This window comes from Lactuca virosa, chromosome 4 (genome assembly GCF_052849685.1).
Source record: "Lactuca virosa cultivar CGN04683 chromosome 4, Lactuca_virosa_CGN04683_v6, whole genome shotgun sequence".
Taxonomy (NCBI): Eukaryota; Viridiplantae; Streptophyta; class Magnoliopsida; order Asterales; family Asteraceae; genus Lactuca; species Lactuca virosa.
The window spans coordinates 47,761,505-47,778,326 of NC_136429.1; the positions used below are offsets into that span (position 1 = coordinate 47,761,505).

At 34.9% G+C, this 16,822-nt stretch overlaps 2 protein-coding genes across 2 annotated transcripts; one reads left to right on the forward strand and one right to left on the reverse strand.

Annotated features, from left to right (window-relative positions):
• The first annotated feature begins 10,892 nt into the window (after positions 1-10,892).
• On the forward strand, positions 10,893-13,357 carry LOC145103987 (cytochrome P450 CYP749A22-like). Its single transcript, XM_079041270.1, has 5 exons — positions 10,893-11,178; positions 11,250-11,473; positions 11,582-11,814; positions 11,931-12,306; positions 12,817-13,357. Exons 1-5 carry the CDS (start codon positions 10,905-10,907, stop codon positions 13,243-13,245), a joined length of 1,536 nt encoding a protein of 511 aa, XP_078897396.1. The 5' UTR covers positions 10,893-10,904; the 3' UTR covers positions 13,246-13,357.
• A 1,451-nt stretch (positions 13,358-14,808) lies between these two features.
• On the reverse strand, positions 14,809-16,262 carry LOC145103988 (uncharacterized). Its single transcript, XM_079041271.1, has 4 exons — positions 16,137-16,262; positions 15,345-15,448; positions 15,120-15,252; positions 14,809-15,028 (listed from the first exon to the last, which is right to left on the reverse strand). The coding sequence occupies exons 1-4, from the start codon at positions 16,153-16,155 to the stop codon at positions 14,991-14,993; spliced, it is 294 nt and encodes a 97-aa protein (XP_078897397.1). The 5' UTR covers positions 16,156-16,262; the 3' UTR covers positions 14,809-14,990.
• Between the last annotated feature and the right edge of the window lie 560 nt (positions 16,263-16,822).

The window sequence follows — 16,822 nt, forward strand, 5'->3', positions numbered from 1 at the left end:
TCCCAAAATACGACCCAAAAATTTTTGTTTTAATATTACTAAAAATCACATCATCGAATGTCATACATACTAAGAACCATAGAATGAGTAACTCAAAAGTCAAGTAACAGTGTCAAAACAAATACTATATCAATCATATCAAAATATCTGAATAAAACTCCCATGATAAAACTGAAGCTGTGGTGTGTGTCATGACATCATCCCGAGCTCTTCCCCTTACTTGCGGAAGTACCTGAAACCAAAAACTGAAACTGTAAGCACAAAGCTTAGTGAGTTCCCCCAAACTACCACATACCATACAATGACATATAAGCAAATACTAGGCCCCGCCCACTGCATCGGGCCCCGCCCGGCATCGAACCGAAGTCCGGACTAGCTTGGGCCCCGCCCACTACATCGGGCCCCGCCCAACATCGGACCGAAGTCCGGAACTAGCTTGGGCCCCGCCCACTACATCGGTCCCCGCCCGACATTGGACCGAGGTCCGGAACATATAGCACATAACAAAACCGAACATAACATGCATGAATCACGAAGACAACAAGCATACATATCTACTTCTCGGGACTCTCCTGGTATCGGACCGAAGTCCGGAACTACTATCTAAACGGGTCGGCATTGAGGCCGTAGACCCGTTACTACTGCAAGGAAACTCACCTCGTAACGCTGGCTGCTGAGGTGCTAAATCTGAGACGGTCTGACTGCTGCTCCGGAACTCCCCGGCTACAAATCCCATAAACACTAAATCAAATACTGATAACTAATCTCAGGGTAGAATGACTATTTCACCCTCGGTCAAAGCCAACTCCCGGGTCAAAGTCAACTTCTTGGTCAAAGTCAACTTCCAGTCGACCGGACTCGCCGAGTTGGGCCGCCAACTCGCCGAGTCCCTTTCATTCGTTCTAGTCCTCTACTCGCTTTTACTCGTCGAGTTGGCGAAGACTCGACGAGTTCTTCTTCGATACATACATCGAGTCTAACTTCATTCGACTCGCCGAGTTGTATGAACAACTCGTCGAGTTCTCCTTCATCATATGAACACGTCCAGACTGCGACTCGCCGAGTCGTAAGAACAACTCGTCGAGCCTGAAGAACAACTCGCCGAGTTGAAGAACAACTCGCCGAGTCCCAAGCATGCTATTACTATACAGTCGGTTCTAATCGATTTCAGTGCTTCCAAATCATAGATCTGAGCTTCTAGGACAGGTTTTACACGTAAAGTTTCCAACTTTACGTGCATGCACAAGGGTATGAGGCTAAAATACCCAAAATCATCAAGTACTAAGCACCTAGGGTTTGGAACAAGGCCATGATTGCATAAAGGTGGCTATAATGAGCTCCTGGAGTTCAATAAAGTCCAGATCTAAGGTTTCCATCCAAAGGAAAGTCCATATCTCAAGTTTTGAATCATATAAGGCTCCATGGAAGACATAACAAGCATAAAAGAGGGTTTAATGGAGGAATACACAAGGTAATAACTTTATTACCTGAATGAGAAACAGATGGAGGCTAACTCTTGGATCTCCTTTCTCTTCTATGGACCTTATTCTCTTCCTTCTCTTCCAAAGCCTCCAATCTAGCACAAACACACTCAAGCTCAACAATGGGGGCTAGGGTTTATAGGGGAAATGCTCTAAAGGTGCTGGAGGCTGGGGTGGGAGGCTATAATGACGTTTAAATAGGGTACAAACCCTTGAAATTAGGGCTTCATCCAGACAGGCAGACTCGTCGAGTCCCAACATATGGACTCGCCGAGTAGCCAACTTAAATCGCGTGATCATCCCGTCTCTACTCGACGAGTCGGGCTACAGACTCGTCGAGTACCCCTTAAGAAAATGAAAATTACTTTATTAATTCACATACCAGAAATGGGGCGTTACACAAGTGCCGGGCACCCATCGGATCGAAAAAGAAATAGGTTAAACCCAACTATAGATGGGTACTAAAGGTTCACTCATCCAAATCTCCTAATGCTTCTAACGTTTCATCATATTCTGTTTGTGATAAACAGGATATGTCATGGGAGAGGGTACCTTGCACAGATGACAAAGGTCAACCCAGTTTCAAAATGGACTGGGTTCCAAAGACCAACTAATCCCGATCTGTGTCGGAGCAGCTATGGAGGCATATCATCAGACTTCAGTTTGTTGGTAGTGGCTGTTCCAGGCACATGATAGGGTACATCTCTTAACTGTACAACATTCAGAACTTTGCTTGAAAGTATGTGTCCTTTGCGGGAAAGGAAGAAAGGAAGGGATCACTCATCGGGTTAGTGCTTAACGATGTGAAGAATTTTCAGATCTGTTCAGAGATTATGCGTGCTGTTCTCAGACCTTCTGGATGCAAATTCAATCGGTGACTTACGCTTTGATTTTTTCTTCTCTATACTCCTGAGTTTATCTTACACTGTTTCATTTCAAAGACATTTTTCTTTAATTTCCTTATATGTCTTTCTTTAGTAGGTTGTTTTGGGAAGTGATATCAAGTATAATGCTAAAGGGCAATTTATGATGCGTGTAATGCACTAAAGCCGAATTGTCTAGACTCTGTATTCAATGTGCTGGTAGGAACAAAGGATTCAAAATGACTAGACTCAGTTTGAAAATTTGAAAGGAATTGACGAATATGAACTTAGATAGTTTCATTTGGACTGACCATATGACGCTCGGGTAGATTGTGCAGTGAGATAAACACAGGAACCCACGAGATACACTAAAAGTTAATTATCTAGAACTGTGGCTGAACACTTCCTTGATGTATGGACTCATGTCCTTAGTTCCTGTATTGATAGGGCAACTGGGGGGTTCTGATAAAGTAGGTCTGTAGGAAATTCTTTTCTTGCTTTCTATCTGTCAGTCATATGTTGCTTCCTATGCGAAATTGGAACATATTCGACCTGGAATGCAACATATGCAAATCTATTTCTATGCATCTTCTTTATCCATGAAATTCTTTCTATCTGTTAGCCATATGTTGTTCCCTCTGCGTGATCGGAAGATCCGACCTGGGACACAACATATGCACTCTACTATCTCTCTAAACCCATATCTATGTTAGTCATATGTTGTTCCCTCTGTGTGATTGGAAGACATCCGACCTGGGATACAACATATGCACTTCTATATCTGAATTCTTTCTTAATGATTGAATACTCACCTAAATTAAGGAGTTCTTTGGAAGTTCTTGATTACCGGGGTATATCGGGAAGTGGGAAACATGTTCTAGTACATCTAAAATTGAACCATTTAATAGGTTGTCTGTAGATCTTGCTGCTTAATTTAAGTGGACAACAATATCCTTGGTCATCGTCAGCTAAATGTCCATTTAGGAATATATATCACAATGACTTGTCACTTATAATCTGTCCAAATTGTCAACATCCTTTGTGTTTAAGTGGACCACAATACCGGTGATTGACCAGATCTAGACATGCAGGCGTGTGCTGATAAACGATATTGGATTGCTTGACAACTTTGATCCCAAATATATTTTTTTGTTTTGTTTTTGTTAAATTTGTTCATAGTTTTCCTCTATGCACAAATTTAGGGGGATAATTAAAAAAAATTCAAAAATCAAACAAAAATCAGAAAAATTAAAAAAAAAATCCAAAAATAGTGTTACTTCTATTTTTTTTAGAAAGTCAAAAATCCAAAAATATTTTTGTTTCTGTTTTATTTTTTCAGAAAATATAGAAAATCCAAAAATATTGTGTGCTAAGTTTTCTTTTAGTTTTGTTTTGTCTTGAAAAGTGAATTCAGATGTAGACGAGACTCATGGAGACTGTATCGAAAATTTCTGAGCCGAAGCTTCATTCGTGATCATCGAAGAATTCTCATTCGAATGAACAAGAAATGAAGATTATTCTTCCAACATTCAATCCTTCAAACCCCAGAAGCAAGGTCAAGCTACACTTGAAGATTATGTGACAGATTGCATTGAAGTCTCCTCAATCAATTTGATGCTACTCTTGAACATGCTGAAGTGATCCAGAAGATTAGTTCTCTCTATTGTTCTCTCTGAAGATTCTCAAGCTGAAAGCGCCATCTTTCAAGAATCTTATCAAGAAGCCTCCTCACCCAATGTGCGTTCAGAGAGTCAAATTTTGAAGAAAAGCCCAACTGCTCAAGATGAAGTCATTTATTGAAGATTCATATGTTCATCTTGAAGTCGTGAAGAAATTGAAGATTAAAGCTGAAGCCAAGCTCCCATTGAAGATTGACAAGAAAGGCCAGCTACCTTTTTAGGGGGGGCTTGTTGGGTCAATTAGAAAAGAAAGCTATAAACCAATGGGGAGATTGTTGGGTCTAATATTTGGTTTATACTTTGCTTTTCTAAGAAAATGTATTTTTCTGTAATGTTGTATGTGTTTGCAGTTTGTGTGTACGGCCGTACACCCGTGTATGGCCCATATCTCATATAAATAGGGTGAGGAGTGTGTGAGAGTAAGAGGCTAGAGAAAAAGGAGAGCATATTGTAGATAGAGAAACTAGAGAGAAGAATAGTGTGTGTGTGAGAATCTTGTGTAAGGAGCATCATTCATATCTTCAAAACATTCAAGATTCAAGTTATTCTTCTTCTCTTTCTCTTCTATTTTGATCTGACATCATCCGTTTGATCGGGATTCCGCACCATCAAACGGATCTGATTGATACTCAAGAAGATTGGGGACTTACAGAGAGAGAGAGAGAAAAGTTGGTCCAAATTAATTAATTATTTTCTTTTTCCTTTAAAATCAAAATGGAAAAACATAAAAAGTATATCAGAAAGGGCATTTTAGTCTTTTCAGTTTTTCGAGGGACCAAAATCACAAACAAACATGGTCAAAAGGACCACGAAGCCAAAAAAGTTGAGGTTTGGACTAAAACCCCCAAAAAATGCATACCACAGGGACCATTTTTGCAATTTTGTCTTATATAAACTATGGATGGTAAAAGTCGACACGACACGATAAAAATACATTACACGAAAAAAAAAAAAAACTAGTACGAATCAAATTTCAAATTCCTGTTCGTGTCCTATTCATGTCATGTATAAGAAACACGTCGTTGTGTTATGTCATGTTCGTGTTTAAAACTCAACACAATAATAGCAAAAAACGTTGTGTTCTTATCATGTATATTTAGTAGTATTATGTTATTTTTTATCATGTTACTCGTTTTTGTCATGTTTAAATTATCATTTTTTTAAAAAACTTACATATTGCATTATGCAAATGGTAATTTTTATCGTATTATTGTGTTTTTTGTCTTTTTATCGAGTCATGTTCGTGTTAACGAATAAATCTACGTCGTCGTGTCATGCCATGTCGTATTTAGGTTAAGAAAAAATAATTCATGTTATGTTGTGTTAGTGTCATGCCATGTCGTATTTAGGTTAAGAAAAAATAATTCATGTTATGTTATGTTACGCAAAAAACACGAAACAACTGTCTGATTTGTCAGCCTAAAATAAACTTTGTTATTCTATCGGGACTTTTATGTAAATTGAAGTTTTGCAAAAGAAAAAAAAATCATGCTTTGATAATATAGTAGTATGCTGAAAATGACATTCGACTAATAACCAAGGGACTATTTTGGTAATTACGCTCAAGTTCACATATAAAGTTGCCAGTGGTGATAGGTGGTTGTGAGGGCAAACCATTAATATCTATGGCCGACAATATACCGGAGAAATCGAACAACAACGTCGGTAACATCTTCACTCAACTTGTCTCCGCCGTGAAACCGAAATCTGTGACGGACAAAGACGCTAAGCAAATCTACGACTGGCTGTATGCGGCCGCACCTTATCTCATAGTTGCCGCCATCTTCTGGATCATCGGCGTGTGCTGCTGCCGCTGCTTGTGCGGAAGAAGACGGTCGGCTGGGAGAATGAACGCACCCGGGAGACGTCCGACGAGGTTGCCTAGGGCTGCTTTTGAACGTAACCCTAGAGGCTATTTCCGAGACCTTCGTGGCAGGCCTAACGATTTTTCGTATAATTAATTATGAACATTGTTTCAAGTTTAACGTTTTCTGTTTGGAGGATCTAGACTCATCGTTGTCATTGAGTACGTATTTTTTCTGTCCTTTCACAAGTTTCAAGTTTAGCACAGTATTTTTTTTTTTGTTGTAATTGTGTTCTAAAACAAGTTAATGATTGATGTTTGGGATAATTACTTAAAAGGGTAACATATTATTCGATCTGTACACATTTGGTCACTGAGTTTTTTTTCGTCAACATTTACTCCTTAAACTTGTTAAACTGTACACATTCAGTCCTTATGACCTGTTAGTTCAGGTTAGCCGGGAAAAATGACTTGATAGGGTAATATATTTTTCATTTTGTACACATTTAGTCCTTAACATTTTTTTTGTTTCAAAATAAGTTTTTTTTTTACTCATTCAGTACTTATGAATGATTTATTTAGGTTTTTTTACGACATCTTATGTGAGACAATCATTGATGAGGTGCTTGGAGTTGTTGATGCTTATGTCCAATGCGATCTCGACTGCTTGGTTGCGTAAGTCTTGTGGTTTGGCTTAGGTTTTGTATTTTGAACATCGTAACTCCTTCATACAATATCATATTTTAAGGATCTTTATCCACATGTTCATTTTTTGAGTCTACTACAACTTTCATTAAGATTACTCCCGTTCAAATGTAATATATTTTTACTAACGATTTTATAAAAAAAAACAGACATACATGCATTCATAAAAAACGTATGGACAGGGGAAGATGCAGTAATACATAGTAGGTATTGCCGAGATGAAATAGGTATTGCCGATACATGGAAAATAGGTATAAACGAAAAAAAAAAGCGAAAAATTTTCCACTTCGAACAGAAAAAACAAGTGTTGTCGGTGCAACACCGGGACCATACTAAACCCGCCACCGCGTATGGATATAAAAATCGTAAGTAAAAATATATTATTTTTTAATGGGAGTAATCTAAATGAAAGTTGTAGTAGACTAAAATACGAACGCATGGATATAAAAATCGTTAAAATCCAAGATCATATGAAGAAGTTATGACGTTCAGAACACATAACCTAAGCAACCAAGTAGTCGAGATCGTGATGGATATAAGCATCAAAAGCCTTATACACCTCATTAATTAATGTCTCACGTAAGATTTCGTGAGAAAAAACTAAAAAATCATTCATAAGTACTGAATAAGTACAAAAAAATGACTTATTTTGCAAAAAAAAAAAAAGGACTAAATGTGTACAAAATATTAAGGACTAAATGTGTACAAAAATATTAAGGACTAAATGTGTACAAAGTGAGAAATATATTACCATATTAAGTCATTTTTACCGGGTAACCTGGAGTAGCCGGTCATAAGGACTGAATGTATACAGTTTAACAAGTTGAAGAGGTAAATGTGGACGAAAAAAAAACTCAGTGACCAAATGTGTACAAATCGAAAAATATATTATCTCTTGATGTTTTTCTTAATAAATTTTCACTAAATTGCCCTACAAAATGGTAAGGTTATGGTTATTTTGCTAAAGCGATAAAAATTTGACCACTTCCATTATAGTAGTGTAAAACTCGATCTACTTGGCTAGTACTTGGAAAGCTATTTTTCTCAAAATCAGTCTTGGAAAAAAATTGGTACAATTCAAAAAACTCAGTAAAACTCGGCAAGTTTGACTTGTTTTTAAATAAAATCTATAATTATTTTTTATATTTATGTATTTTGTTATAAAATTTATTGAACTTACTATATTTGTTATATATATAATTTTCTCAAAATTAATTATTTTTTAAATTTACAAAATCCAAGTACTCTTGGTCTAGACCATGTACTCCCTATGACCCTATGGCCATCTCTAACCATGACACTAAAAAAACACTAAAATTATAGATTTTTAACACCATATAAAATTTTATTCCCTATGATCCTATGGCAATCTCTAACCATGATACTAAAAAAACACTAAAATTATAGGTTTTTAACACCATATAAAATTTTGCCAACAACCAGACACTAAAAACACCACATCAAAAAACTTAAATTCAATATTTTAACAGTTCCTTTGTGTAGTAGAGCTGCACTAAACTTTTGAATCTCTTATCCAAATAATATATAATATAAAGCAAAAAACAAAATAAGTAATATTATACTAATTTTTGTAGATAGCGGAGGATGAACAGGAGGCCGCTATTTTTAGTGGGTTACTGTAGCAATCACCATTTTTGTGTTGGATTTTGCGTACGATTGGAGGAGGTTTGGCCTCTATTTTGCTGATATACAGGTCCATTGGACTTGGTCTAATCGACCGAGATAGAAATGCACTTTTAAAATACTCTTCATTGCTCCGCAACGGCAACCTATAGCCTTCTATTTTCATTTAAAATGTATATTTTTTTTATTCTTTCATGTTTGCTTTTAGCTTTTCATCTATGCATTTTAATTCACATTTTCTTGAATCTAAATTTGAATTGATTTTACTTTATTAAAAGACATTTCACTATATCATTTTCTTTCAACTCTTTTTGACCAATTTGTCGAGTTTCCCTATCATCTTAATTTATTGACGTTGATGCTGTTCTGGGCATTTGACATTTACGTTTTTACTTTTAGAAACTGAAATGTTTGCAAAAGGTTATCTTATACATATCATGTATAAGAGGTTTATACTTGAACTGTATACAATGACCTTATGGAGGAATATCTTGTTATATTTGTAAATTTGTGGTGCATTATGTTAATTATATATGAATTTCTATGCACCAACTTATCGACTTAGTCAGTAGCGGACGCAGACTGTTTTAGTAGAGGTGTCCCTCGTACTTCAAGCGGGTGCACCTAATAGAAAAAACCAAAAAAAAAAAAAATCTACACTGCGTGTCGAAAATTGAGCAGTGGCCCGGGACCCCAAATGCCCCACTAAAGTCCGCCACTGGACTTAGTAACAGTAAGCTTATAGTACACAAATTATATTTTAATGTTCTAGGATGATTGGAAAATAGAGCACATAGGTGTCGAATAAGGGTATATGACCTTGAAGCTCTTTTCGGATACTTTGGGTGCCTATTGAAAATGAGCAAAATGAACATTTTGTAGGTTAATTAGTAGTGTTGATTACATTGGTAAAACATGAGAAGCTCTACATACATAGATGTGATAGTATAAATAGCAAGGTTGGTATATGTTCAAATTTAGAGTTATTGCTACCATCATCTTCAACTTCGATTTCGTCGTAACCACCGACATTATCATTTGTTTCGAGCCTTAGAAGATAATAGCATCATCTATTATTCCATGAGATTCATCTATTGTATTTTCATACAAATATGGAGCAAGAAAACTCTATGAAAAGATGGTGGTTTAATTCGATGTTATGTTCGAACACAGATGTAGTCTAAGTAAATCAATGCAAGTTTAGTGGTTCAATGACCGTCATCAAAATTAAGAAAATCTTACTACATGGATTCATTCATAATCTAACCAGACAATACGTCTTATTGACAGATTCATTAAGAGTCTGTTTGATTCAGATCAAGATCATAATCATACAGTCTCTATCAAACATCCCTTAACTTAAAAGTTTATCAAACATCGACTCATCGAGGGTTTCACAAAATGATATAACAATATTGTTTAGGGCTACAACCATTATTTTAAATTAAATCCAACTATCACCTTTTTATAGTATATCTAGAGGGGTAAAATGGTCAAAATGGCTAGACTTCCATTTATGAACTATCAAGAACCTAACCCGACCATTTATGGAATCAAGAGACTTCTACCTACTACCCATCTAATACAACTCTTTACGGATCCGAACCAAAAAACTGAAACTGAAATTAAAAAAAAAAAAAAAAAAAAAAAAAAAAAAAAAAATCTTAAATCAAACTAGCTTTTGTGCGGTCTACATTTACGATTTACCCCCAAAATGTGTTTAGGTCTGATTCAAGTGACGCCAAGGAGGTTTACCCAAAAACGAGCACAATGGACGACTTGCCGGAGAAGTTGACTATCACCGTCGACGATATCTTAAATCAAATCGTCTCCGCCGTCAACAACTTCTTCCAGTATCTGATTGATGCATTCAACAAGGATTTCCCACCAGACACCCCTCGCCCCTGGTTCGACGTCGCCGCACCCTATCTCATAGCCGCCGCCGCCTTCATCACGTGCCTGTGCGTCTCCCACTGCTTGTTCTGGTGCATCTCCGCCGTTCTCATCCACTGCTTCAACGCCTTATGCTCACTCGGTCGGTGTTTGTGCTGCTTAAGAAGATCAGATTCGGATGCATATATGATGATGATAGCACCGGGTAGATCTCCATTAATGTTACCAAGGGCTGCTTTTGAAGCTAACCCTAGAGGTTACTTCCGTGACCTTCGTGGCCAGCCTAATAATTTTTCTTATTCAGTATAGTTACATATTCTGCGTTTGTGGTGGATAATGGATTCCCTTTTTCATCTGGTGTTCATAGTTTCAATTTATGATTTAAACAAAAAGATCATTAGATTCTAGTCAAGTTGTGTGTTCCTAAAATTCCAGGCTTATCAACAAAACCCTGGTTGCAGTTTGTAATAGTTTTTGTAGAAATGATTGAAATCTTATAATCTATTGTCATCTTGCTGCTTCATCCATCCAAAGTCACATCTCTTCATCAATCAAACCTTGTGAAACCCGTTTTGGAACAAATTTCTTACCAATTTGTTACACATAATGTGTGTTTGATCATGTTTATGGAATGAATTATAACAAGAATTTGAATTTGCTTCAAATTTTTATATGGGCAATAATCGAATCAATGTAGAGAGTGTTCGTGAATATGTTAAAACAGATGATGTCATGCACCATGGATCATAATTTGTCCTTGTTCCATAACACTAGAATCCCTTATAAATAATGCACCAAATGTTTTTCCCAAAAAAACAGCTAAATCTTCAAAGCCATGGCTCTAGTTCTGGCTCTCATAATCGTCATATCAAGTCTATTTCTCCTTCGATCTCTCTTTACATATTTGAATAACACATGGTGGACTCCACTTACCATACAAAAGATGATGAAATCACAAGGAATCAAAGGTCTTCCATTTACATTTCCTCATGGAAACACCAAAGTGATCACAACCATGAGAAACCAATCCATGAGCCAATCCATGGATACATCACATGATATATTTCCAAGAATTCAGCCACACGTCTACTCCTGGATCAAAACATATGGTAAAATTTTCTATAAAAAATAAAACAATGTTAATTATATACACGATTATACGTTTTTTTGTACTTTCTAGGGATGAATTTTATAAATTGGCATGGTTCGCAAGCACAACTTTTTGTTAATGAACCGGAGCTTATAAAGGAAATATTAAACAACCGAGAAGGAGCTTACCCTAAAATGGACATGGAAGGGTATGCAAAGAAGTTATTAGGTGAAGCTCTTATAACTAACGAAGGTGAAAAATGGGCAAAAGTTCGAAAACTTGCTAACCATACTTTCCATGCTGAGAGCTTGAAGGTGATCATCATCAATTTTCAAAGTCTTAATTTTTAGCGACGGATTCGTCTGTTGCTAATGCTTGGTTTTTTAGTAGTGATCTTAGGATGAATATGATATGTTTCACAGAATATGATTCCTGAGATGAATAGAAGCATTGGGGAAATGGTAGAGAAGTGGAAGGACTATGAAGGTAAAGAAATCGATGTGCATAAAGAATTTGGGCTAGTAACAACTGAAGTGATATCTAGAACAGCTTTTGGTAGTAGTTATGTTGAAGGGAAGCATATATTTGAGATGGTTGCAAAACTAACAGAAATAACTGTTAGAAACATCTACAAATTACGCTTTCCAGGTATTAGGTATGGAAATTGTATCTAAATTCGGTCACTAATCTGTTGCTAATGTCCATAATTTAGCAACGGATCGCTAAATCTGTCGCTAATTGTTTTGGAATGATTTGCATATGGTTTTTTAGTTGGATAATGAAGACGAATGATGAAATTGAAGCGGAAAAACTTGAAAAGGCGATAAAGAGATCGATTCTAAACATTGTAGAGAAAAGAAAGGCGGATGCAGATGAAGATGCTGATGATTTTGGAAGTGATTATCTTGGACAACTTGTGAAAATTGCTAATGATTTTAATGAAAAGAAGAAGATCACAATAGAACAAATGATTGATGAAATCAAAGCGATATATGGTGCTGGACATCTTACAACCACAAACTTGCTTTCGTGGACTATTTTCCTTTTAGCAACCAATCAAGAATGGCAAGAAAGTGTAAGAGAAGAAGTCCTTGAGTTATTTGGTCGTGAAACCCCAACTTCAGATGGCATCGCAAGACTTAAAACTGTAAGAAAATTGTTTCATTTTTGTCTAAATTTGATGCATAACGAAATTAAATACAACAAAGTGATCAAGATTTCGTAAAAGGAAATTGCTTATTGATTTCAAGGTCTATCTATAGAAGTTTACATTTAACGGAGCTAAATTTACTAAATATAAATATTGCCAAATTTTGAAAATTTAAAATCGACACACTATTTATGAAATTAACATGTTATTTGGAAAACAAGAAAATCACATGATTTTACAATTAAAACAAAATAGTTTATACTGTAAAAAGACCATAATTGGAGGTGTAAACAATGAAATTGGCCATGAAGCTCCAATTAATTGAGAGCTTCCGTCTATATAAAATGGGTCTCGAAACTTCTGACAGATCAAAAGTTATGCATGTTTCAAGTTGTGTCTATTTCTTCCATTTTTTTCATTCTTATTTATGTATAAATGCTTCTCATAGACCCTCAATATGCATCAAAATTATTCAAACTTTGATTTGTAAGTTTCTTGAAAATACAGATGAACATGGTAATCAATGAGTCACTCAGGCTATACCCTCCCGTGATTACAATGACAAGAAAAGTAGAGAGGGAGATCAAACTAGGAAACCTTACTCTTCCTGCTAAAATAAATATTTTCGTTTCAATTCTTGCACTTCATCACAATGAAGAAATATGGGGAAAAGATGTTCATTGTTTTTTACCCGACAGATTCGTAAATGGTGTCGCGAAAGCTACCAAGAACAATGTTGCAGCATTTTTGCCTTTTGGGATGGGGCCTAGAACTTGTGTTGGTTTAAATTTTACTACAAATGAAGCAAAGATTGCACTTTCGATGATCTTGCAGCGTTATAGGTTGAGTCTTTCGAGTAATTATGTTCATTTTCCAGCTGATGTGTTTATACTTACCCCGAAGAAAGGTGTTCAAGTTATTCTTCATAAGGTTTGAAAGATGATTGGAGTTTGTTTGTGTTATTATGTGTTTTGATTGTTATGTTTGTAAGATGTAATTGTGTTTATTGTTTATTAATAAGAAAGTGTTATAACGATTGGTGATGAAATATTGTTAAGTCCATTTCCTGCATACTTCGAACTCTATAAGCTATAAAAGATAGCCAATATGATTCAACCTTTTTTTATTTTTATAACTTATTATAAGATTATATATGTCCTTTAACATCACTTTGACTCATGACTCATGAGTGTACTATTATATACTATTGTAGTACTATTGATATGACATTGGTATTTTATAATTATCTCTTAATCAAATCGTAAACCGATATTCATGGATGATGAAAGGATGTTTTTTTGGGTAACGAGTGTGATCATGGATGGACCACTCAATAAACATCATATATCTAAAAGCTATGATTAGTTTGATCGTACATTTTTTATGAATAAAAATGCAATCATTATCATAATTGTGACTCAAATATTTTAGATTTTGGTGGACCAAATTTTGTGTGTAATAATTGAATATGTGGTCCATGCGGTTTAAATGGCCTTGGCTTAACAATACTTGGTATTTCGATTAATATGCGGGTTGGGATTTAAGTCTCATTAAAGATGTGGACGTGTATGACTTTACCATAAGTCACTTTTAAGTATAAATTTTGTTGGCTTAGAGTTAAATGCTTATTTATGCCTTGATATGCAACAATGTTATATACAATTTTTTTTTCTTTTCTTTTCTCTTAAAGCTCATCCCGCTTTCATATGAGAGTATAATCTAATAAACTCAAGATCGACTCGTTTGTTAATCAAATCTAAACAGGCTGCCCATTTTGTCGAACAAAACTTAACAAATCATAACTTAGCTCACTTTAATTTAAAAAGACAAAGTTATATAAACAATCCATATACTTCATCAAAAGTTGCATTTTTAATTTTTGATGTGAATGGTTCCGGTGGTTTCCAATAGTTGTATGGATGGTTGTTGTAGTTTCATGTTATTACATATTCAGTATAAAAGTACAATTTTACCCTTCAACTTTTATTATTTATTTTTAATTTATATTATAAGAAAGGGAAATTAAGCAATCTAATCACAATTTAATATGTATTTGAAGAAAATAACAAAAAAAAATTGTTTTTAGTAAAAATAATCACTTAGTCCGAAATGGACATTCTGTACTAAAAAGAACACTTTTTCAGACCAAAAATTATATTTAGCACTGAAACTTCGGAATTCTAGACCAACATTTTGGATTTCGAACTAAAATTTCGGAGTTCAAAAAAAAAAAACCTGAAATTTCAAAAACTCCAAAATCCGATGAATAATTCTGAGAAAAATTTGTTTTTTACTTAAATCTAACAAAAACTTAAGCACACATAGTAAATGTGAACTATAATCTATATTAGGGCATAAAATCAAACATTTGATTGAAATACCTTGGCATTAAACACTTCCAAATGGGCATTCAAACATAAGTAGATAGATTTCTTTGGAAAAACAATTTGGAAAAAAATGGAAATAGGTTGCTATAATCAATATTAGGGAGGAAAAAAATGGAACATATGACTTCACATTTGGATATATAAAAATGTAATCACATAATATTCTTCGAACCTTCAAAACACTTTTCATAATAACACAAAACACAAACTTCTTACAGAACTTTATTGTTTTCACTTGACAATACCAAGAGCAAGATTATGTCATCAGAATATCTATATCTATATCTGTACCTGTTAACCACCACAGCAGGACCCACAGGCCGGAAGCGAGTCTACAAAGAGAAAGATAATATCAATAATGTCAGAATTAATAAATAAATCATGTCATCTAAAAAAAATTGAAAAAAAAAGTAAATAACATACTGTGGTCTATGCCTCTAACATTGTCCAGTCCACGTGGGCCACCACCACCACCGTATGGGCCGCCACCGGGGCCACCACCATCCCATTTCTTCCCGGCGCCGGATTGTTTCTTATACCCATCAGATTTCTCCATCTACAATTACAAATGCATTTGAATATCGAGGGAGAAGTTTAATTAGCAATTTAGCATTTCATATGGTGATGAATTTTAAGAATCAAGATTACCGAAAACATAGTAGCAAAGAAAACAGAAATGAAATTGATGATTGCCCAAAAGAAATCAGTGATTGTTCTCAGACGCCATAAGGATCGATTGGATTTCACTACGCCTGAAGAATCAAACAAAAAGTAACTATAAGTTCAAATCCAACCCGTATATAGTACTTGTATGTTGAAACATAAACTAATGTGAATCAGGCATACTGATTTAGAAAATGTAATAAACAGGAGATAAATTTCGTACAATGGATCTAGCAGCTGTAATTAGGATAAACACGAATGACGATGGACAGGTATAATCCAAATTTAATTGAATGAGAACTTGGGAGAAATTAATCAGCATCGTTTCCCAAATAGTAAACAATTTACTATTGACAAACCCTAATTTCTCCGAACTTTTATGATTTCTATCAGACTATCAAATCCAATGACCTTTCAGAAAATTCAGGATCGTTATGTAATTTTAACCTAGGTACGAATATGATAAAGAGGACCTAACAAAGGATGAAACTTCGTACTTTACCAATTTACGAAATCAAATGCTCCAGAAGAGCATTAATCCAATCCTTATAAAGAAGAATTAGGATCAGAGAATAATTGTTTCCAATTTCGAGTCAGCCTAATTATTCATAATACCAGATCGGGGAAATTTGATTTTAAACAAATTATCAACAATTGAGGAAGATTTCCGCCACGAAAAAACAAGAAATTCAAAGATCACCAAATCAAATATTCATAGATAGACAAAAACATAATCTGATAAAGCAATTATGAAAACTGATGTATTAGCGGACGCACCTCTTTCGACGTAAGCCATTGAAGATTTTACCCAATTCGAGAGTCTTCTTCCTCGGTCTTCTCACGCACAATGGTTTGTGCGTCAAGTTTTGGGAGGAGATTATTTTAAAAGTCCGGATAAAAATAAAAATCATACGTGGCTAATTTTTATTGGCTCTACTATGTGGCCTTTTGGTAAGTGTATGATTGTTGTGTAAAAAGAGTTAACCTCAATAATTATATTTTCTGTTTTGATAATTATTATTATTATTTCTTTTTTAGATTACGAATTTGTGGCAAGTGTTCATGTATGATTATTATAACCTGCTGTAGCATATTACATCCGATTATAATATGATTATTATGACCTGCTGGAGCATGTTACATCCGGTTATAATTGTCATATATGAACACGTAAATATGAACATAACGAAAATTATGTATAAATTACACGAATGGTCCCTGTGGTTTGGAGGAATTTTTATGTTTGGTCTCTAACTTTTTTTTTAACTCGGATGGTCCTTACTGTTTATTTTTGTTGCACGCTTGTTCATGTCTTACCTAAAAAGACTATTGTGCCCTTATTAAGTTATTTTCTGAATTAATTTTCTTATTTATGTATTTATTTTTTTATATATTTAAAAAAACTAATAGACCCCACATATTTGTATCGTTTCACCGTAAACCTAAAACCACGTTTGAGAAAT